The sequence below is a fragment of the Dermatophagoides pteronyssinus genome, unplaced genomic scaffold (assembly GCF_027571235.1).
Source record: "Dermatophagoides pteronyssinus isolate colony J.1.1.1.1 unplaced genomic scaffold, Derpt_VIB-CSIC_2022.12 sq0002, whole genome shotgun sequence".
In the NCBI taxonomy this organism is placed as follows: Eukaryota; Metazoa; Arthropoda; class Arachnida; order Sarcoptiformes; family Pyroglyphidae; genus Dermatophagoides; species Dermatophagoides pteronyssinus.
Window position 1 is genome coordinate 2,699,040 of NW_027461526.1, and position 15,892 is coordinate 2,714,931.

General features: G+C 29.6%; 6 protein-coding genes across 8 annotated transcripts in view; 2 read left to right on the forward strand and 4 right to left on the reverse strand.

The window, feature by feature from the left end:
* The window catches only part of LOC113788347 (uncharacterized), a 69,315-nt gene that overhangs the window by 36,031 nt on the left and 17,392 nt on the right, over window positions 1-15,892 (reverse strand). The gene's annotated exons all lie outside the window — the stretch shown is intronic.
* On the forward strand, window positions 34-4,598 carry LOC113799509 (uncharacterized). The gene is made up of 4 exons (XM_027350154.2): window positions 34-1,193; window positions 1,246-1,737; window positions 1,791-3,788; window positions 3,860-4,598. The coding sequence occupies exons 1-4, from the start codon at window positions 272-274 to the stop codon at window positions 4,513-4,515; spliced, it is 4,068 nt and encodes a 1,355-aa protein (XP_027205955.2). The 5' UTR covers window positions 34-271; the 3' UTR covers window positions 4,516-4,598.
* On the reverse strand, window positions 4,566-7,880 carry LOC113790393 (uncharacterized). Its single transcript, XM_075824620.1, has 5 exons — window positions 6,915-7,880; window positions 5,774-6,495; window positions 5,603-5,704; window positions 5,353-5,513; window positions 4,566-5,291 (listed from the first exon to the last, which is right to left on the reverse strand). The coding sequence occupies exons 1-5, from the start codon at window positions 7,388-7,390 to the stop codon at window positions 4,809-4,811; spliced, it is 1,944 nt and encodes a 647-aa protein (XP_075680735.1). The 5' UTR covers window positions 7,391-7,880; the 3' UTR covers window positions 4,566-4,808.
* Window positions 8,867-10,805, reverse strand: LOC113799864 (alpha-amylase-like). Its single transcript, XM_027350563.2, has 3 exons — window positions 10,298-10,805; window positions 9,495-10,207; window positions 8,867-9,419 (listed from the first exon to the last, which is right to left on the reverse strand). The coding sequence occupies exons 1-3, from the start codon at window positions 10,695-10,697 to the stop codon at window positions 8,961-8,963; spliced, it is 1,572 nt and encodes a 523-aa protein (XP_027206364.2). The 5' UTR covers window positions 10,698-10,805; the 3' UTR covers window positions 8,867-8,960.
* LOC113799873 (alpha-amylase-like) lies at window positions 11,279-13,237 on the reverse strand. Of its 2 annotated transcripts, none has more exons than XM_027350574.2 (2): window positions 12,188-13,237; window positions 11,279-12,091 (listed from the first exon to the last, which is right to left on the reverse strand). In XM_027350574.2, the coding sequence occupies exons 1-2, from the start codon at window positions 13,235-13,237 to the stop codon at window positions 11,597-11,599; spliced, it is 1,545 nt and encodes a 514-aa protein (XP_027206375.2). In that variant the 3' UTR covers window positions 11,279-11,596. The 2 variants fall into 2 exon arrangements, with proteins under 2 accessions (XP_027206375.2, XP_075680740.1); XM_075824625.1 differs by having other exon boundaries at window positions 11,279-12,139.
* Window positions 13,295-15,516, forward strand: LOC113790382 (uncharacterized). Of its 2 annotated transcripts, XM_075824629.1 has the most exons (4): window positions 13,295-13,355; window positions 14,072-14,219; window positions 14,289-14,371; window positions 14,436-15,516. In XM_075824629.1, the coding sequence occupies exons 2-4, from the start codon at window positions 14,127-14,129 to the stop codon at window positions 14,929-14,931; spliced, it is 672 nt and encodes a 223-aa protein (XP_075680744.1). In that variant the 5' UTR covers window positions 13,295-13,355; window positions 14,072-14,126; the 3' UTR covers window positions 14,932-15,516. The 2 variants fall into 2 exon arrangements, with proteins under 2 accessions (XP_075680744.1, XP_075680742.1); XM_075824627.1 differs by lacking the exon at window positions 13,295-13,355 and having other exon boundaries at window positions 13,764-14,219.

Sequence of the window (15,892 nt, forward strand, 5' to 3'; positions counted from 1 at the left end):
TGTTTTGTATCCTCTCGTCGATAATATTTTTTGATTATAATGTTTTTGCTTGAAATTTTCATGATGAGCGAATATATTGTCAATATCTGCATATAGATGTGTTTGGCATGACAGGAAAATCCATATCCATTAGGCATCATAGATTCATTCATCAATCAATTGATGTGAATTTTTTATTATCTGTTTACGCGTTTTCAACACACCAGTGCGAATTTTTTTCCTTTTTAACCACATAAACACAAATAACTTTTGTTCAGATTCAACAAAAACCATGAATGATAAACATCAACGACAGGATCGACTTTCAATATCATGTATGAATCCGGTGTTCAAATCAATACCTGCCAAAAATGATGAACAATTAAAATCACCGAAAATAAATGAAATTTCGATTGCATGGAAAAATCTAAATTATGAAGTTGCCGACAACTGGTTAAGTTTGGATTGTTGTGGTGATCGTAAAATTATCATTAATCGTTCGAATGGCCATCTACGTTGCAATAGTTTGAATGGATTCCTTGGTCCAAGTGGTGCAGGCAAAACCACACTGCTTAACTGTCTAAATGGTACCTTTTATTCGTGCTTGAGTGAAGATTCGGAAATTCATCTTGAAAAATCATCAAATCGTTCGATTCGTTTTATTGAACAACATGTTCATGAAACAATTATTGGCCGTATGACTGTTCGACAAATATTATACTATGCATTTCGTTTTAAAAATCCAGGCCAGAAAAATAAATTCTTCCAGCATACACAAGCTGTTTTGAAAGAATTACTGTTAGATGAAACGATATTGGATAATCCATTCGAAAATTGTTCCGGTGGTGAACAACGTCGTGTGGCCATTGCTCAAGAATTAATGTCGTTGAAAAAACCAACATTTTTATTTATCGATGAACCGACTACTGGTCTGGATAGTCATGCAGCATTATTGGTTATGCAATGTCTTCGACGATTATTAATCAAAAATCGAATGACAATTCTATGTTCCATTCATGCACCCAGCTCAGAGATAATGACCTTATTTGACAAACTATATATTCTAGCTAAAGGTGGTGTTTGTATCTATTCGGATTCACCAGATAATCTCCGCCAAAAGCTCGAAAAAACAATTGTTGATGCCGAAATTTTAAGAATGCTTGAAAATCTTGAACAACCGCCTATTGAAGTTTATCTTAAAATTGCTTGTCTAGGTATGTTTTCTTTATTATTGATGCATTTTTAATTTAAAAAAATGAAATTTAGGCATTAACGATAAGAGTGTGCGAATGCTGGCCAATAAAACTTTGCTTGAAGAACAAGGGCAATTACAAAAGGAAAATGAAAAAGTTTCATTAGAAAAATTACAATTTATGCAAAAAGGTGTTCAAAATGGTCGAAAAAATTTCTCAATTTTGGATTTTTATCTGCAAATATGTCGGATGTTTTATATCGTGTTTGTTGCCGAGTATAGAAAGTTATTTTTTCAAGCAATATTTTATACAACCATTTTTCTAGTTACAGCAACATTGTTTGATCACCGTATTGTTCAAGCAGACACTTGTTATCCATTGAATATGGATGAAGAATCGATGCATAATTTTACGTGTCGTGATCGACTCGGGGCTCAATCTTTTAGTGATGAATATAAGATTTATCAAGCATATTCGCTTACAATTATTGGTTTGAGTATTATATGCATATCGAGCATTTCATTCATACCAATTTTGAAAGTTTTCAAAAATGAACACCACAATCGTAAGTTTATTTTAAATTATGAAAATAAATTTTAAATATAGTTTTATACAAAGAATGGTATAGTATGGGAGTTTTCTATTCGTCATTCATTATTGTTCGATTTATTGAAATAAGCATAATGGCTGTTTATATGACTGCATCAATCTATTTCTTTGTCGACCACAGCTATGTCGATGATCATCATTTAAATTGGTCAAGATTTGGAAATTTTTTATATTTTATCTGGATATATGCCATATATCTGCAAAGTTTTGGACATCTGTTTAGCTTAATATCACTGGGATATATAGAAGTTGCTATCCTTTGTGGCCTAACAATTGTCAACACTATGCAATTCTGTCTCGGTTATATGTTTACTTTCAATGATAATAACACAATACTTAAAATTATGTCGATTTTTTTGCCAGTTAAACCAATAGCAAGCGGGTTGATTTATGCTTTTTATGGTATAGATCGATGTGATAAAGAGATGGAAATATCATTTGTTTTGGAAGATTTTGGTGTCGACCCATTGACTGTATATAATGATGTTCAAAAAACGCTTGCCATGATTGCCTATATTCGTTTGATAACATTTCTGATAATGATTCTACGTTTCAGCATACGAATACATCGAAAGACATTCACCCAATCGTCTGATGCCGATTTAAAACCTATAAATTATTCGGAAATTTTTGAATTACCTAAAAAAATTGAAATTGATATGGATCGAATATCTCGTACTAAACATGATGATGAAATCGAATTCGAAAATTTTTCACGTGAAAAAATTATGATTGCATGGCGATCGGTTACATTATTTGCATCACAATCCATGCGAGAAATTCGTTCAATTCAGAATATTCAGAAATCGAAATTAATTCTTCGTGATTTAAACGGACAATTTCGATTCAGCACATTGAATGCATTGATGGGACCATCTGGCGCAGGAAAAACATCACTGTTAAAAGTGTTGAATGGTCGATCGAAAACTCGATTGAATGTTGAGAGTAAATTTTATCTGAGTAAATTTACACCAACAAAAACATGTTATATTACACAAGAAGTTTCAGGCCATTTGATGCCCGGAATGACAGCAAAACAATTATTGATTTTTGCTTCACGGCTGAAAAATGTATCCGAAGAAGGACAAGTCGATCATGAAAGTATTGCGTTAAACATCCTGAATGAATTAGATCTTCAAGAGGCAAGGGATACGATGGTCGACCGATGTTCCGGCGGTGAGCGTAAACGTCTAGCTTTAGGCATTGAATTAACAGCGCTACGAATGCCGAATTTGATTTGTATTGATGAACCTACAAGTGGATTGGATTCAAATTCATCCGTAGTTGTTACAGATTGCTTACGTAAATTAGCACGTTTACATAATCTTTGCATTATTACTTCTATTCATCAACCGAATACCGATGTATTAATGATGTTTGATGATGTATATGTCTTAGCCAAAGGTGGTGTTTGTGTCTATGCTGGTCATCCAAATGAAATACGACAACATTTATCACAATGTTCAACCAGCAATGATATTCATAAAAATTCATTTCCTATTGAAGAATTGATAAAATATTCTTGTCTTGATCACACTGATTATCAAGTAAAAAATCTTGTAAAAGCAACAAAGACAAAAATTATTGAAGATATTAGTTACAGCCTGAATGACGAGACACAATTAGTCTTGGATGGCATACCAAATAATCGTGTTCGATTTTCATTACATTCGATCTGGATATTAATAATTCGTTATTGTTATTTTATTCGCGGATTTCAATGGATACTTTTATCAATCTTTCCATTATGTATAATGCTTGATGGTTTAATTATGGGCCTAATATTTGATCCAAAAATCGCTTTAGTGACCGGTTGCATAAATCTGGAAGATGATTTTAATAATACGTGCGCCCGTACTGAACAACAACGAACAGATGATTCGGATTTACGAACAAATTATACCTATACAATTACCCATGCGAACATGTTTCTCGGTCTGATTATTCTTCAGAGTGCATTAATGTGTTCGAAAGATTTCATTTATTTTCGTAATGAACATCGTAATGGTAAGACTTTGCCAATCATATTTCAAGATTATTTCATGATTTCGTTTCTTGTTTGATATATCGATATTTAGGTTGGTATAGCACTGGTGCATTTTATGTGATGAAAATGACAATTGAAATATGGCCCTTGTTGTTTTCATGTTTTCTCTTTGCTTATCAAATCAATATCTATGAAGTTATCCGTCCAAATATCTTCTATTGGATCGTCGGCTTATTCATATTAGGTGCAATGTCTTTACAAGGTGTCGGCTATTTATTAGCAATTTTAGCTTCTGGTGATTTTACTACACTCATTGCTTATTTTGTTGGCTTTAGTTGTGTTTCCGCATTGCTTAGCAATTCAGTAACACCGATACACCGTCTTCATTATATTTACGGATTTTTATCAAAATTTTTACCAGCTCGTTTTGTATTTGAAGCTTTGATTTTATTACAATATGGATTTGGTCGTTGTGAACGAAAACAATTGCAAGTTATATTGTACAAATTACATCTGACACATGATCAAGATGATCTAACTTTCTGTATTTTAATGCTGATTTTCAATATAATCGTTTATCGTTTGATAGCATTTTTAGTTTTATGGATCACATCTAATCCATATCAGAATCGACGAAGTCGTGCCGATCGTATATTGAATCATCATAAAACATTAGCACCATCAAATGCAACAATACCGGGACTGTCTTGTCATCAAGAATTCACTATTCATCGAATAGCCATCTAAGCATTAAAATATTTGTAATTTGACAATAAAATTTTATTATTAATGAAAAATAATATTAATATTTTTTATTTTTTTAAATTAAACCTTCACCAACCTTCGCCAAATTGTTCACAAAAAAAACCGCCACGGGCAGAAGCAGGAATTATCAACATTTGGTCATTATAATCATCTACTGACAGTTATCAATGACTAATTAAACTTTAATTACAAAAAGAATACTAGAACGGAATATGTTAGGGAATCTATATAATTGAGTGGTTATTATGATAGCACATAGGATTTTATTTATCACATTAACAGCAATTTTTGGTATAATTCGATTTATTCGCTACCTTTAGGCCATCATTAATTTTCCCGTAATTTTTTCGATTTTGTTCGGCAATAATCATTTTAGTAGCGATAATCATTATGTTATCAACATTGAAACCAGTCTTGCAACTAGTCTCTATGAATACACAATTCGGGCCAATTTCATCAGCCAAACGTCGGCCAGATTGTCGAGATAGGAATTTAAATTGGCCATCATTGTTAATGTATCGAAGATCACATTTATTTCCAATCAAAAGCAATGGAATCGGTTTGGAAACAGTATCTTCGATTGATGTCAGCCAATTTCGGACGTTGAGGAAAGTTTGCTCTTTTGAAACGTCAAATACCATACAAATAGCATGAACATGACGATAATAATTTCTTGTTATTGAATGATAACGCTCTTGACCAGCTGTATCCCATAGCTGAAGATCATAATATTCATTATCTACTTTAGCTTGTACTGTCTTTAGAATGAATTTGAATCAATGATAATTTCAGTATTGGAAAATTTTTTAATATGTTCACCTGAAAATCAATACCAATGGTTGGACATGGATCAGATTGAAATATTCCGGTACGAATGCGATTTATAAGTGATGTTTTACCTACAGTAGAATCGCCAATCATTATCAATTTGAGTGTTTGTTTTGATGTCGGTTGCCTTTGGGGTCTAGAAAGGATTCGAACTATTTGAATGATAGGATTTAAATGAAAAATAAAACATCATTATAAAAAAATAATAGGGTATAATAGATGAATAGTTATTTTTTCTTACCAATACAATCATTTTCATTAACAATAATTTTTTTATTATAGAAATTAAAGTGTTTTTTTTCATAACCATACCGATCAAGGATATCGTGTTTCACTTCTTTTACTACAAAATTACACAAAAATCAATATTTGTTATTCATTATCAATTAAAATGATTTCAATATATACAAACCAATATTTTCATTGCTTGATTTTATAATAAAATTTTGAATATCTTTATCAATAAATGAATGATAAGAATCATTTTCATGCTTAAGGCTATTTACGCTTTTGTTAGATAATTTATTCAAACGATCAGGATTTAAAGATTCATCATTTTCGAGGTAATTGATGCTATTGTCATTGTAATGATTATTGTCAAAAGGATTATTGCGTTTTTGCTGTTGTTGTTGATGTTGATATAATGAATGAAATCGATGATGAACTTGATGATTTGGAATATGATGAATTAATGGTTCTTTTATCGGTATTTGTATAGAATTTTCGAGATGCTGATGAAAACAATCTTTAATTTTATCATCATCATCGTCGAATGATGTCTGTCTTTGAAATGGAATTGTTTTAACATTGTTCGGATGCTGCCGTAGCTTTTCACTGTTATTATCATTAAAATTTTCCGTCAGCAATTTATCTTGATTTTTATTATTATTATTATTGTCAATGGTGTTGAAACTTGAAGTCCGGGTAATCATTAAATCATGATTTTGAATCCTATTGCTAGATTCATTTTGTTTTGTTGACAAAGAATTCAAAGAATCCAAGACAAATGCATTTCGTTGATGAAAACTAAACAATCGGCGACGAATTTTAACATTATCGATTGATTCAAAACCAGGAAATTGTCGATCAATACTCAATGTATTGGCTTGAAATTGTTGTTCTAAACTGATGGATCTATTGACAAAATGATTATCATTAGTCTTATTAATGTATAATACAATCAGATAAAAAATTCACATAAAATATTTTTTTGTATTCCAAGGGTTCAAATCAAAAAACGGAACAAAAAACAATACAATTCATTCAATGTATTTATTCGATATTCTGACAAAGCTCTCAACAATTCACTCATTTTGAAGTCAAATCTTTCCAAAACAAACTCTTCTCTCAAGTGTTTACATTTGATAAATGATTAATATTTCAATGTGAAAAACAGAATAAGTTGATTTAGTTTCGAAAAAAAATTACAATTATTAATTGAAAATGGAGAATTGACAAAAAGATTCATCGAACTGCAAAATATATTGAAAAAAAAATCTCATTTATGAACATCAGACTATTGACAAAAACATTGGACTAAAACATTATCATACCTTTGGGCATGGAAATAGATTGCATTCCGTTTATTCGTTTTACGATTATTATTATTATTATTATCGACATGATTTAGCTCAGCGATTGAGATTTTGTTTTGATTATAATCATCGCGATTGTCAACATCATTCGATTGGTTTTTTGATCGACATCGTTTATGATGATTTCGTTTTATTCTGTCATCATCATCATAATGGCCAAATTCGTTTATTAATTCATGATGATGAGAATTTTGATAATAAATATTGGTCGAAAATATTTTATTGGAATTTTCGGAATATTCTTTATATTGTTGTTGATGATGAAAATGATCGGCTGCTATTGATATTTCGGTTTCATCTTTATCAATATAATTTATTCGTTTTTCGATTGTTTGAAAATCGTAATAATCATGAAATGTTGAAGATATTATAGCCATAATGATAATGATAATTAGTAACAATACACATGATAACAAGAATAATGTAATGATCATGGAATCGTGTTAATAATCAGTTTTCACTAAAAGACAATGTTTTTGAAACCGGTTGAAAAAAAAGTATAATACTACGAGAAAAACACTAAATAATTTAAAGAAAAATTTTAATGTAAACTTTTAAAGAGCTTTATTGCATCATAATGATCTTTTAAGTTTTTTTATTTTATTTTTTTTTTTTGATAATTTAAATAATTTAAAAGAACAAATTCTAATTAACGGTGTTTATTTTATAATTAAATAAAAGACAATTTTCAAAAAATTGTTTCATTAGGTTTATTTATTGATGATTTTTTAAAAATATTATGTTACATGTTTTTTTCATCCAAAAAAACAACCGGAAATATTTTCAACGGAAACGTGTATATGGATAGATTGATATAATCACAAAATATTTATCTAGTTGCCAACAATTTCCGATCTAATGACGTTGTAATTATGTTTCTGTATGTTTGAACATGCAATGCTACGATGACAAATGTCAGTATTCAACGAAAAAAAAAAATTCATTGCAGCATTTATCATTTTTTTGTTTGAATTTTTTTGTCAAATGAAAAAAACGATAACCAGTTTGATAGTCATATTAACAAATTGTATTTATTTTACATTCATATATGAGAAATGATTTCATTGGAAACCATCAAGGAAAAAAACCGCTTGCCTGCCTAATTGACTATATGGTTCATTATAGAACAATCATATTAAAATCATCATAATCATTAATTTTGAATGAAATGATATCGCTTGGAAAGTCATTAGGTAATTTTTTTTGCACGCCATTTCATCAAATATTAAAAAAATTGTTTTCTGTGTGCGTGTGCTCCTCTATGATAAATGTTTATGAATTTTTATCATCGATAATATTTATTTTTAACATTAAAGAATTGAATTGAGAAATAAAATTATCAAAAAAAAGTAGTGTTTGATTTTTTTTATCTATTCTGTAATGAGCAAAAATAATCAAAACAAATTTTAAAAACTTTGATTCATTTTTTCACTAATTGAATACAGGGAATGTTAAAAATAGATAATAGAAAAAATAGCCATAATAGGGGTTTCACACTAGCAGCAATGTGAATGAAATATTTCAAATGCAATATTTCAGTCCATAAGGCTGAAATGTAGTGAAATATTGCATTTGAAATATTTCATTCACATTGCTGCTAGTGTGAAACCCCTATAAATAAAATGCTAACCAAACAAAAAATATGGAAAACAAAAAGTTTTTTCCAACAATATGAAAGTTATAGCTTTTACATACGACCAAAGAAAAAACAACAAAGAATGATGAAATCGATAATGGCAAATTTGTTTATTATTTTGATATTGTCACATCATTTTGTATCAAATAAAAATGGAGATGATAAACAAAGAATTTTTTCCCCAGCCTCTTGTGTCTGATAAGTACATTACATCATCAAGTAAATGCATGAATATTTATCAAATATTTATTTAGTAAATAAAAAAAGACAATAATTTAGACAATGTGAATATGATTTTTATTTTTTTGAATAAACAAAAAAAAAATGGAAAAATCGAAAAAGAACATTAAAAAAATTCTCATGAGAAATTAGGATACAATGCGAGCACCAATGTGATAGGCAACAAATGCATCCAATTCATCATGGCCAACATAGACATCAGCTTGACCATTTTTATCAACATGAATAGATTTTCCTGAACATTTATTATCGATAAGATTGCCACTGATTATATCACAATAGGTTCCAGCTGGTAGACCTGTATGCAATTTTTGTTGAAGATTTTTCTGATTTTTTTGCAAATTTATTGCAATAAATGCACGGTTACCACGGCTAAATGCTATTTGATAATCACCATTATCCCACCAATTATGTACAGGTTCTTGACCAGCAATCATTCGAAATTTTACCATATTGTATATTTCACGCCATCGATGTTCACATATCCATTCATGATTACAAGTCATGTCCGGATTCGGATGTACCGAAAGAATATTACCATTTTTATCAGATGGTGGACCAACCCAATCATTGACATCTTTACCGTCCTATTATTAGAATAATAGAATTTGTTTATGTATAATAAAAGAAGTAATTGGTTGAATGAGAAATATATTCATTACCTTTATAATTTGATTCCAAAAATAGCTGCTCATCACTCTTGGTACACCATAATTCCATGCAAGCATAAATGCAGTGGCAGCTTTTAACAATCGTCCTTCAAAACAATTAATATTGAAACCTAAATTTCCAGTATGGCCAACACGTAAATCATGGCTATCGATCATAACCAATGCATCACCACTGGGAACCAATCCCCATTCTGTTCCAAAATTTTTCAGCCAATGTAACGGATTGTTGCCACGAAAAACATTTGTGATTTCTTTATAAAAACGGAATTCAATAATGCGGCCCAAAGATGTGTATTCATTCGAATTAATCCCATTTCCTCCATAATAAATAGTTTCATGATAAATAAATGGCTGAGAATTTTCCGGAAAAAATTCCTTGTTCAAATTATGTAGGCGAGAATAAATAGATCGAAGATCATCGGGCCATTGATGCGTAGAGGCATCCGAACGAAATCCAGCAACGCCAATATCAATTAAATGATTTAGAAAATCGACTTGTTTTTGTCGAACATATTCCGATTGTTGTTTCAAATCTCGTAAACCCGACAAACGACAGTTTCGAGCCTCCTTAGGATTTGTATAATCATGAATTTCTAAATCTTGTGTGGGACATGATTCGTGACCATGAAAATCATTCGGACCAAATGGTACACCAGGATATTGTAAGGTATTACCATCATAATGATGACCATTTGTTCCCTTTCCTTTTATTTATGAAAAAAAAATTTAAAAAATGAAAAATTGTTGTATGAATAATGATAAAAAACATATCAAATAAAATTTTCGCTACCCACCTGATTGAGCACCAGTCATATGATTTAATACGATATCAACATATATACGAACACCGGCTTTATTGCAACGTTTTACCATACGACGGAATTGTTGTTCATCACCACTACGTGTTCGTATATCATAACCAACAGGTTGATAACGCTCATACCAAGGACGACGATCTAATATTGCATGTTCATTTACTGGTGAAACCTGTACACCACCATAACCATATGGACCAAGAAAACGTTCACATTCATCACCAATATCATCATATTTCCATTCCATTAAATGTGTAATGACACTTCGATTACCAATGAAATGTGGATTGTGATATTTGCTATCAACATTAGTAAAAAATGAACATACAAACAGCGTTAACACCAAAATCATAAATTTTGAATAAAGTTTTGGTAACATGATATGATATTTGTATCTGTATTGGAGAAAATTGGCAACACAAAAAAATTAAATTAAATCGATCAACAGCGAGTAGAAATGAGATCGAATTGAATCAATTATCCAATCATCTTCAACATCTCATATATACCAGAAATTTGATATTGATCATTAACTCTTATCATGAAAGTGGAGTGGATTATGATTTTAAAAATATTTTTCAATTTGATTGAACAAGAAAAAAAATAATATATCAACGATAATGATCTGAGTGAAAAAAATTGCTTTGATGATTCTTTTGGCATGAGTGTCTATGAGTTTTTAATATCCTTTTGTAAAAATATTTTTTTATATTGTAAAATTCTCAAGAGAAAAACAAGTCATCGTGACAAGGATATATTACTCTTATGATTCAAGTAAATAATTGATTTCAAAATAATTTTGTTTTTGTATACTTATCATTATTTCATGAATTTAAAATTACAAAACATTGTTATTTTCAATTTGATTGTAATGAAAAAATCCTTTTCCTTATCATTATCATCATCAACAACAACAACAACAACAATAATAAGAATATAATCATGTAATATAATAAAGAATTTTATTTTCATTGATTTTAGTTGTTTATATCGATTTGATTACAAAAATGTTCAAATGTCATTTAAATACAAATACCATGTATCCGAATCAAACATGAATGTTTTTGGGTTTTCTCATTAGTTTTTCGTTATTGTTTTCAGAATTCCCCGATGATATCTATAGACAAAAACAGAATCTTCATGTTTATGTATGAAAAGAAAACTCAAACATCATTTTCGAATGTATTTATAAATGATGATGATTAACAACAACAACAACAACAATAACAAAAATTTTCATGTATGTTTTATGTTGTTGATAATGTAATATTGATATGATTATTTTGATAATTTAGCTTTCAAATGAGTAGCAAAAACAACATCCGATTCATCGTGACTGATGTAAATGTCGGCCCAACCATTTTGATCGACAGTAATCAATTTGTTACCCGTATGATCACCACTGATTATATCATAATATATTCCTTCTGGTAAACCTGTTTGCAATCTTTGACGTAGATCTAGTTGGTCATTATCATTATCGTTTTTGCCAGTATTGTCGGTATTCTTTTTCGATTTTTGTAAATTGAATGCAATGAATCCAGAATGACCACGACTGAATGCAATTTGATTATCACCATTATCCCACCAGTTTGAAATGGGTTCATCACCGACAATCAATCTAAATTGAACCATGTTGTAAATTTGTTTCCATCGATGTTCACAAATCCAATATTCATCATTCCATGATTTATCTGGATTGATTTTTATCGAAATAATATTTCCGAACAAATCGGTAGGCGGTCCTACCCATTCGTTCAAATCTTTACCATCCTGTAAATTGAAATGATAAAAATGATTGATCAGACAATCAATGAATAACTTATTTTGATTAAATAAATGTCATATAAGATCAGAAATTTCAATTACCTTTATGATTTGTTTCCATCGATAACTGCTTAATATTCTTGGTATTCCATAATTCCATGCTAACATGAATGCTGTAGCCGCTTTTAACAATCGAGGTTCAAAGCAATTAATATTGAACCCAAGTTCACCATTATGACCGACCCGTAAATCATGACTATCAATCATGATGAATGCATTAAAGCTGTCTATCAGTCCCCATTCGGTGCCGAAATTTTGTAACCAACGTAACTGATTGTGGCCACGAAAAACGTTTGTTATCTCTTTCCAGAAACGGAATTCAATAATGTGGCCTAATGAAATATATTCATTAGGATTAATACCGCTGCCACCATAATAAATTATTTCATGATAAATGAATGGTCGGGAATTTGGTGGGAAAAAATCCTCATTTAAATTATTCAAACGGGAAAAAATATTCCGGAGATCTTCGGGCCACATATGTGTGGATGCATCACAACGAAAACCCGCTACACCAAAATCGATTAATTTATTCAGAAATTCGATTTGTTTTCGACGAACATATTCACAAGATTGTTTTAGATCACGAAGTCCAAATAGACGACAATTACGTGATTGAATAGGATCATCCCAGTCTATAATTTCTAAATTTTCAGTTGGACAACTTTCATGACCATTAAAATGTTCAGGATTGAATGGTACACCCGGATATTGTTGTAAATGGCCATTAAAACGATTACCGGCTGTTCCAAGGCCTTGTTGGCCACCAGTCATATGGTTTAGCACAACATCAACATATACTCGAACACCAACGCGATTGCAACGTTGTACCATACGACAAAATTGTTGTTCGTTACCGCTACGTGTTTGAATTACATAACTAACTGGTTGATAACGCTCATACCAAGGTCTACCATCCATAATGGCATGTTCATTTACCGGTGAAACTTGTACACCACCATAACCATAAGGTCCTAAAAAACGTTCACATTCATCACCAATATCATCATATTTCCATTCCATTAAATGTGCTACAACACTACGATTACCAACAAAATGTGGATCACTATATTCACTTGGAATCATTGTCATTAAAAATCAAAGGATAAATTACAAAATATAGCTGCATTATTCAATAGCACATTATTCATCATTGATTAATTAAGCATTTACGTTTATTAACGTAAAAGAACATCTCATTAAAAAAGAGGTAAATCATTCGAATAAAATAAATCTAATGTTTCAACAAACCAGAAAAATTAGAATGATCAAAAACATAATCCTATCTGTGTATACGCAGGTTTTTCTAAAGTATGATAATGATTATGATTATAAGAAAAAAATAGCTATCTATAATCGATATCTACACAATTATATCTATTTGAAATAATGATCAAATACTCGATATTACAATGTGAATAAAAAGATATCCATTTTCAACCATAAAAAATTGAACAATTCACTTAAAACATAGATAAATCAAGAAAAAAATTTTCTGATTAAAAAAAATATGAACTGAATCATGATTTGATTTGTCTGAAAATGTACTTTCCGGAAAAATTGGCATTATCATATAGAAAAAACATTGAATTAAAGAATGAGTTTTTTCGATTAAAATTATAATAGATTTTTTTCCAAAAAAAACATTCAAACATTCATAATTGAAAAAATCGATGATTTATCAAACTGTTTCAATAAAAGACCAGATAACAAAACCAATTCCAATAATATGTTATTGTTGGCTTGGAATTTTTTACACCTGTCTGATGATTGATTTGATTGCAATAATTATTGATCATTCGATCGTTTGACCTAGACTGAGATTACAGATAAAATGTAATTCAAGAAGCAACATAATCATCATGACAACAGTGTGAACATGTTACAGCTAGCTGAATTAATTGATGATTATTGTTTTAAAATTAGTTCAAATAGAACAATATGGCCATCCACAACTGTATCCAAAAGAAATGAATTATCAATGATTGGACAATTATCCAAAAATTTTCATTATAAAATTGAGAATACAACACATTCTGATTGCCATCTTCGAGCTGGGTTATATCCAAATGAGGTATTATGCAGATAAAATGTTTAATAAAAACAATTCAAATTGATAATAAACAAATAATTATCTTCAAAGTTTTTCATTTTTAATGATCAACAATATGTATGCACACCAAGTTACGAAATATTTTCAATACTACTAAATTATTGTGGCTGTAGGCAAGTAAAAATTTAAAATCAAATAAATTCATTATTTGCTATTTTCTCTTACTCGACAAAACAGTATAAACTTTATCGTATCCGATGATAATTTTAGCGGATTTCTGTCAGCAAATGGCTCATCATGGTCGGGCATATTACGATTAATTGATGAAAATAAAATCGATTTCATACCGCACATGATATCACGAAACGATGAACGTGATGCCATATTGGATACGGGATTTCTCATTCCACAAGAACATACCGTAGCAATTTTAAGCCAAAAACGTTATCAACCTGATAATGATCCATCAAAATTATTTAGGGCTTTTTCTACCAATGTTTGGTTGTTGATACTTATTTCATTCGTTTGTTTCACAATATCATTATATGTAATGAACAAAATTCAACAACATTATTATGATTTATTTAATAATAAGCATCATCGAATACAAGAATTTCTTTTATTACATAATATAGTCGATATATTTGCATTGTTTATGGGACAAGGTTTGTGTAACTTAAAAAAATTTTATGCAAATTATCCTCATAGGGGTTTCACACTAGCAGCAATGTGAATGAAATATTTCAAATGCAATATTTCAGTCCATAAGGCAAAATCAAATTATCATTTTTATTCTAGAATTATTATTATATCATTTGGATTTGGCAAGAATGTCAAGTAAACAAACATGAAACACATTGCTTAATCATGTGAAAATTTTAATATTATGTCTGACACACTGAATAAACAGAAAAAGTTCATATATGAATGATTAAAGAGATAAAAATCAAGATGAATAATAATAATAACAATAAAAGTTTGGTAAAGAAAACATGAAAACTTTTCAAACGCTTTTCAATCTTTTTAATCGGTAATTCAATGAGTGTAAAATGTATTACAGTTTTTTTCAATAAAGAAAAAAATCATGTTTTTCTTTTATCCGATCATGCGAAAATGTTAAAAATTTACAGAATCCCGATTCATTATAGACGAATAATAATAATAATAATAATAAGAAAAAATAGAAGTGCAAAACAGCTCGAAAATATTTTTGTGAATTTATAAAAGTATCGATTCGGTATAAAAGCATAACAGAAAAAAAATCTTTCCGCTTCATATCATTCATGATATGATAAGATCTTATAAACAGCTAATAACTCCATCCTCAATCTCTTTTCTTTCACATAGTTTTTGACGTCATAATGAAGAAAAATATTACAAGATTAGAGATAGAAAAACAAAAACAAAAATAAGAAAAATATTATCCAAAATGATGACGGCAAAATCAATAATTACATTATATCGTTATTATTATTTACAACAACTTGACAACTGATAAGCTTTATTTGGAAAACAACAATACTAAAGAATCGTAGCAATTGAGAAATTAGCAAATGGAAAACCAGAAAAAACACTGTATACAGAAAAACATTATGAAAATATTATTATAATATCTTTGTGTGATTATTGTTTTTTCATTTCCAAACATATAATGATTTATATTTCTAAAATAATAACTAAAAAAACAAATGACA

Coding starts and splice junctions, on each gene's coding strand:
- LOC113790382 (XM_075824627.1), top strand. CDS start 14,025: ATGTTACAGCTAGCTGAATTAATTGATGATTATTGTTTTAAAATTAGT. Junction 14,220..14,288: donor CTGGGTTATATCCAAATGAG/GTATTATGCAGA, acceptor TTATCTTCAAAG/TTTTTCATTTTTAATGATCA. Junction 14,372..14,435: donor CTAAATTATTGTGGCTGTAG/GCAAGTAAAAAT, acceptor TCGACAAAACAG/TATAAACTTTATCGTATCCG.
- LOC113790393 (XM_075824620.1), bottom strand. CDS start 7,390: ATGATCATTACATTATTCTTGTTATCATGTGTATTGTTACTAATTATC. Junction 6,496..6,914: donor ATCTATTTCCATGCCCAAAG/GTATGATAATGT, acceptor TTTTGTCAATAG/ATCCATCAGTTTAGAACAAC. Junction 5,514..5,602: donor TAATGAAAATGATTGTATTG/GTAAGAAAAAAT, acceptor TCATTCAAATAG/TTCGAATCCTTTCTAGACCC.
- LOC113799509 (XM_027350154.2), top strand. CDS start 272: ATGAATGATAAACATCAACGACAGGATCGACTTTCAATATCATGTATG. Junction 1,194..1,245: donor TCTTAAAATTGCTTGTCTAG/GTATGTTTTCTT, acceptor AATGAAATTTAG/GCATTAACGATAAGAGTGTG. Junction 1,738..1,790: donor CAAAAATGAACACCACAATC/GTAAGTTTATTT, acceptor TTTTATACAAAG/AATGGTATAGTATGGGAGTT.
- LOC113799873 (XM_075824625.1), bottom strand. CDS start 13,237: ATGACAATGATTCCAAGTGAATATAGTGATCCACATTTTGTTGGTAAT. Junction 12,140..12,187: donor GATGGAAACAAATCATAAAG/GTAATTGAAATT, acceptor AATCAAAATAAG/TTATTCATTGATTGTCTGAT.
- LOC113799864 (XM_027350563.2), bottom strand. CDS start 10,697: ATGTTACCAAAACTTTATTCAAAATTTATGATTTTGGTGTTAACGCTG. Junction 10,208..10,297: donor TATGACTGGTGCTCAATCAG/GTGGGTAGCGAA, acceptor CATAAATAAAAG/GAAAGGGAACAAATGGTCAT. Junction 9,420..9,494: donor TTTGGAATCAAATTATAAAG/GTAATGAATATA, acceptor TTCTAATAATAG/GACGGTAAAGATGTCAATGA.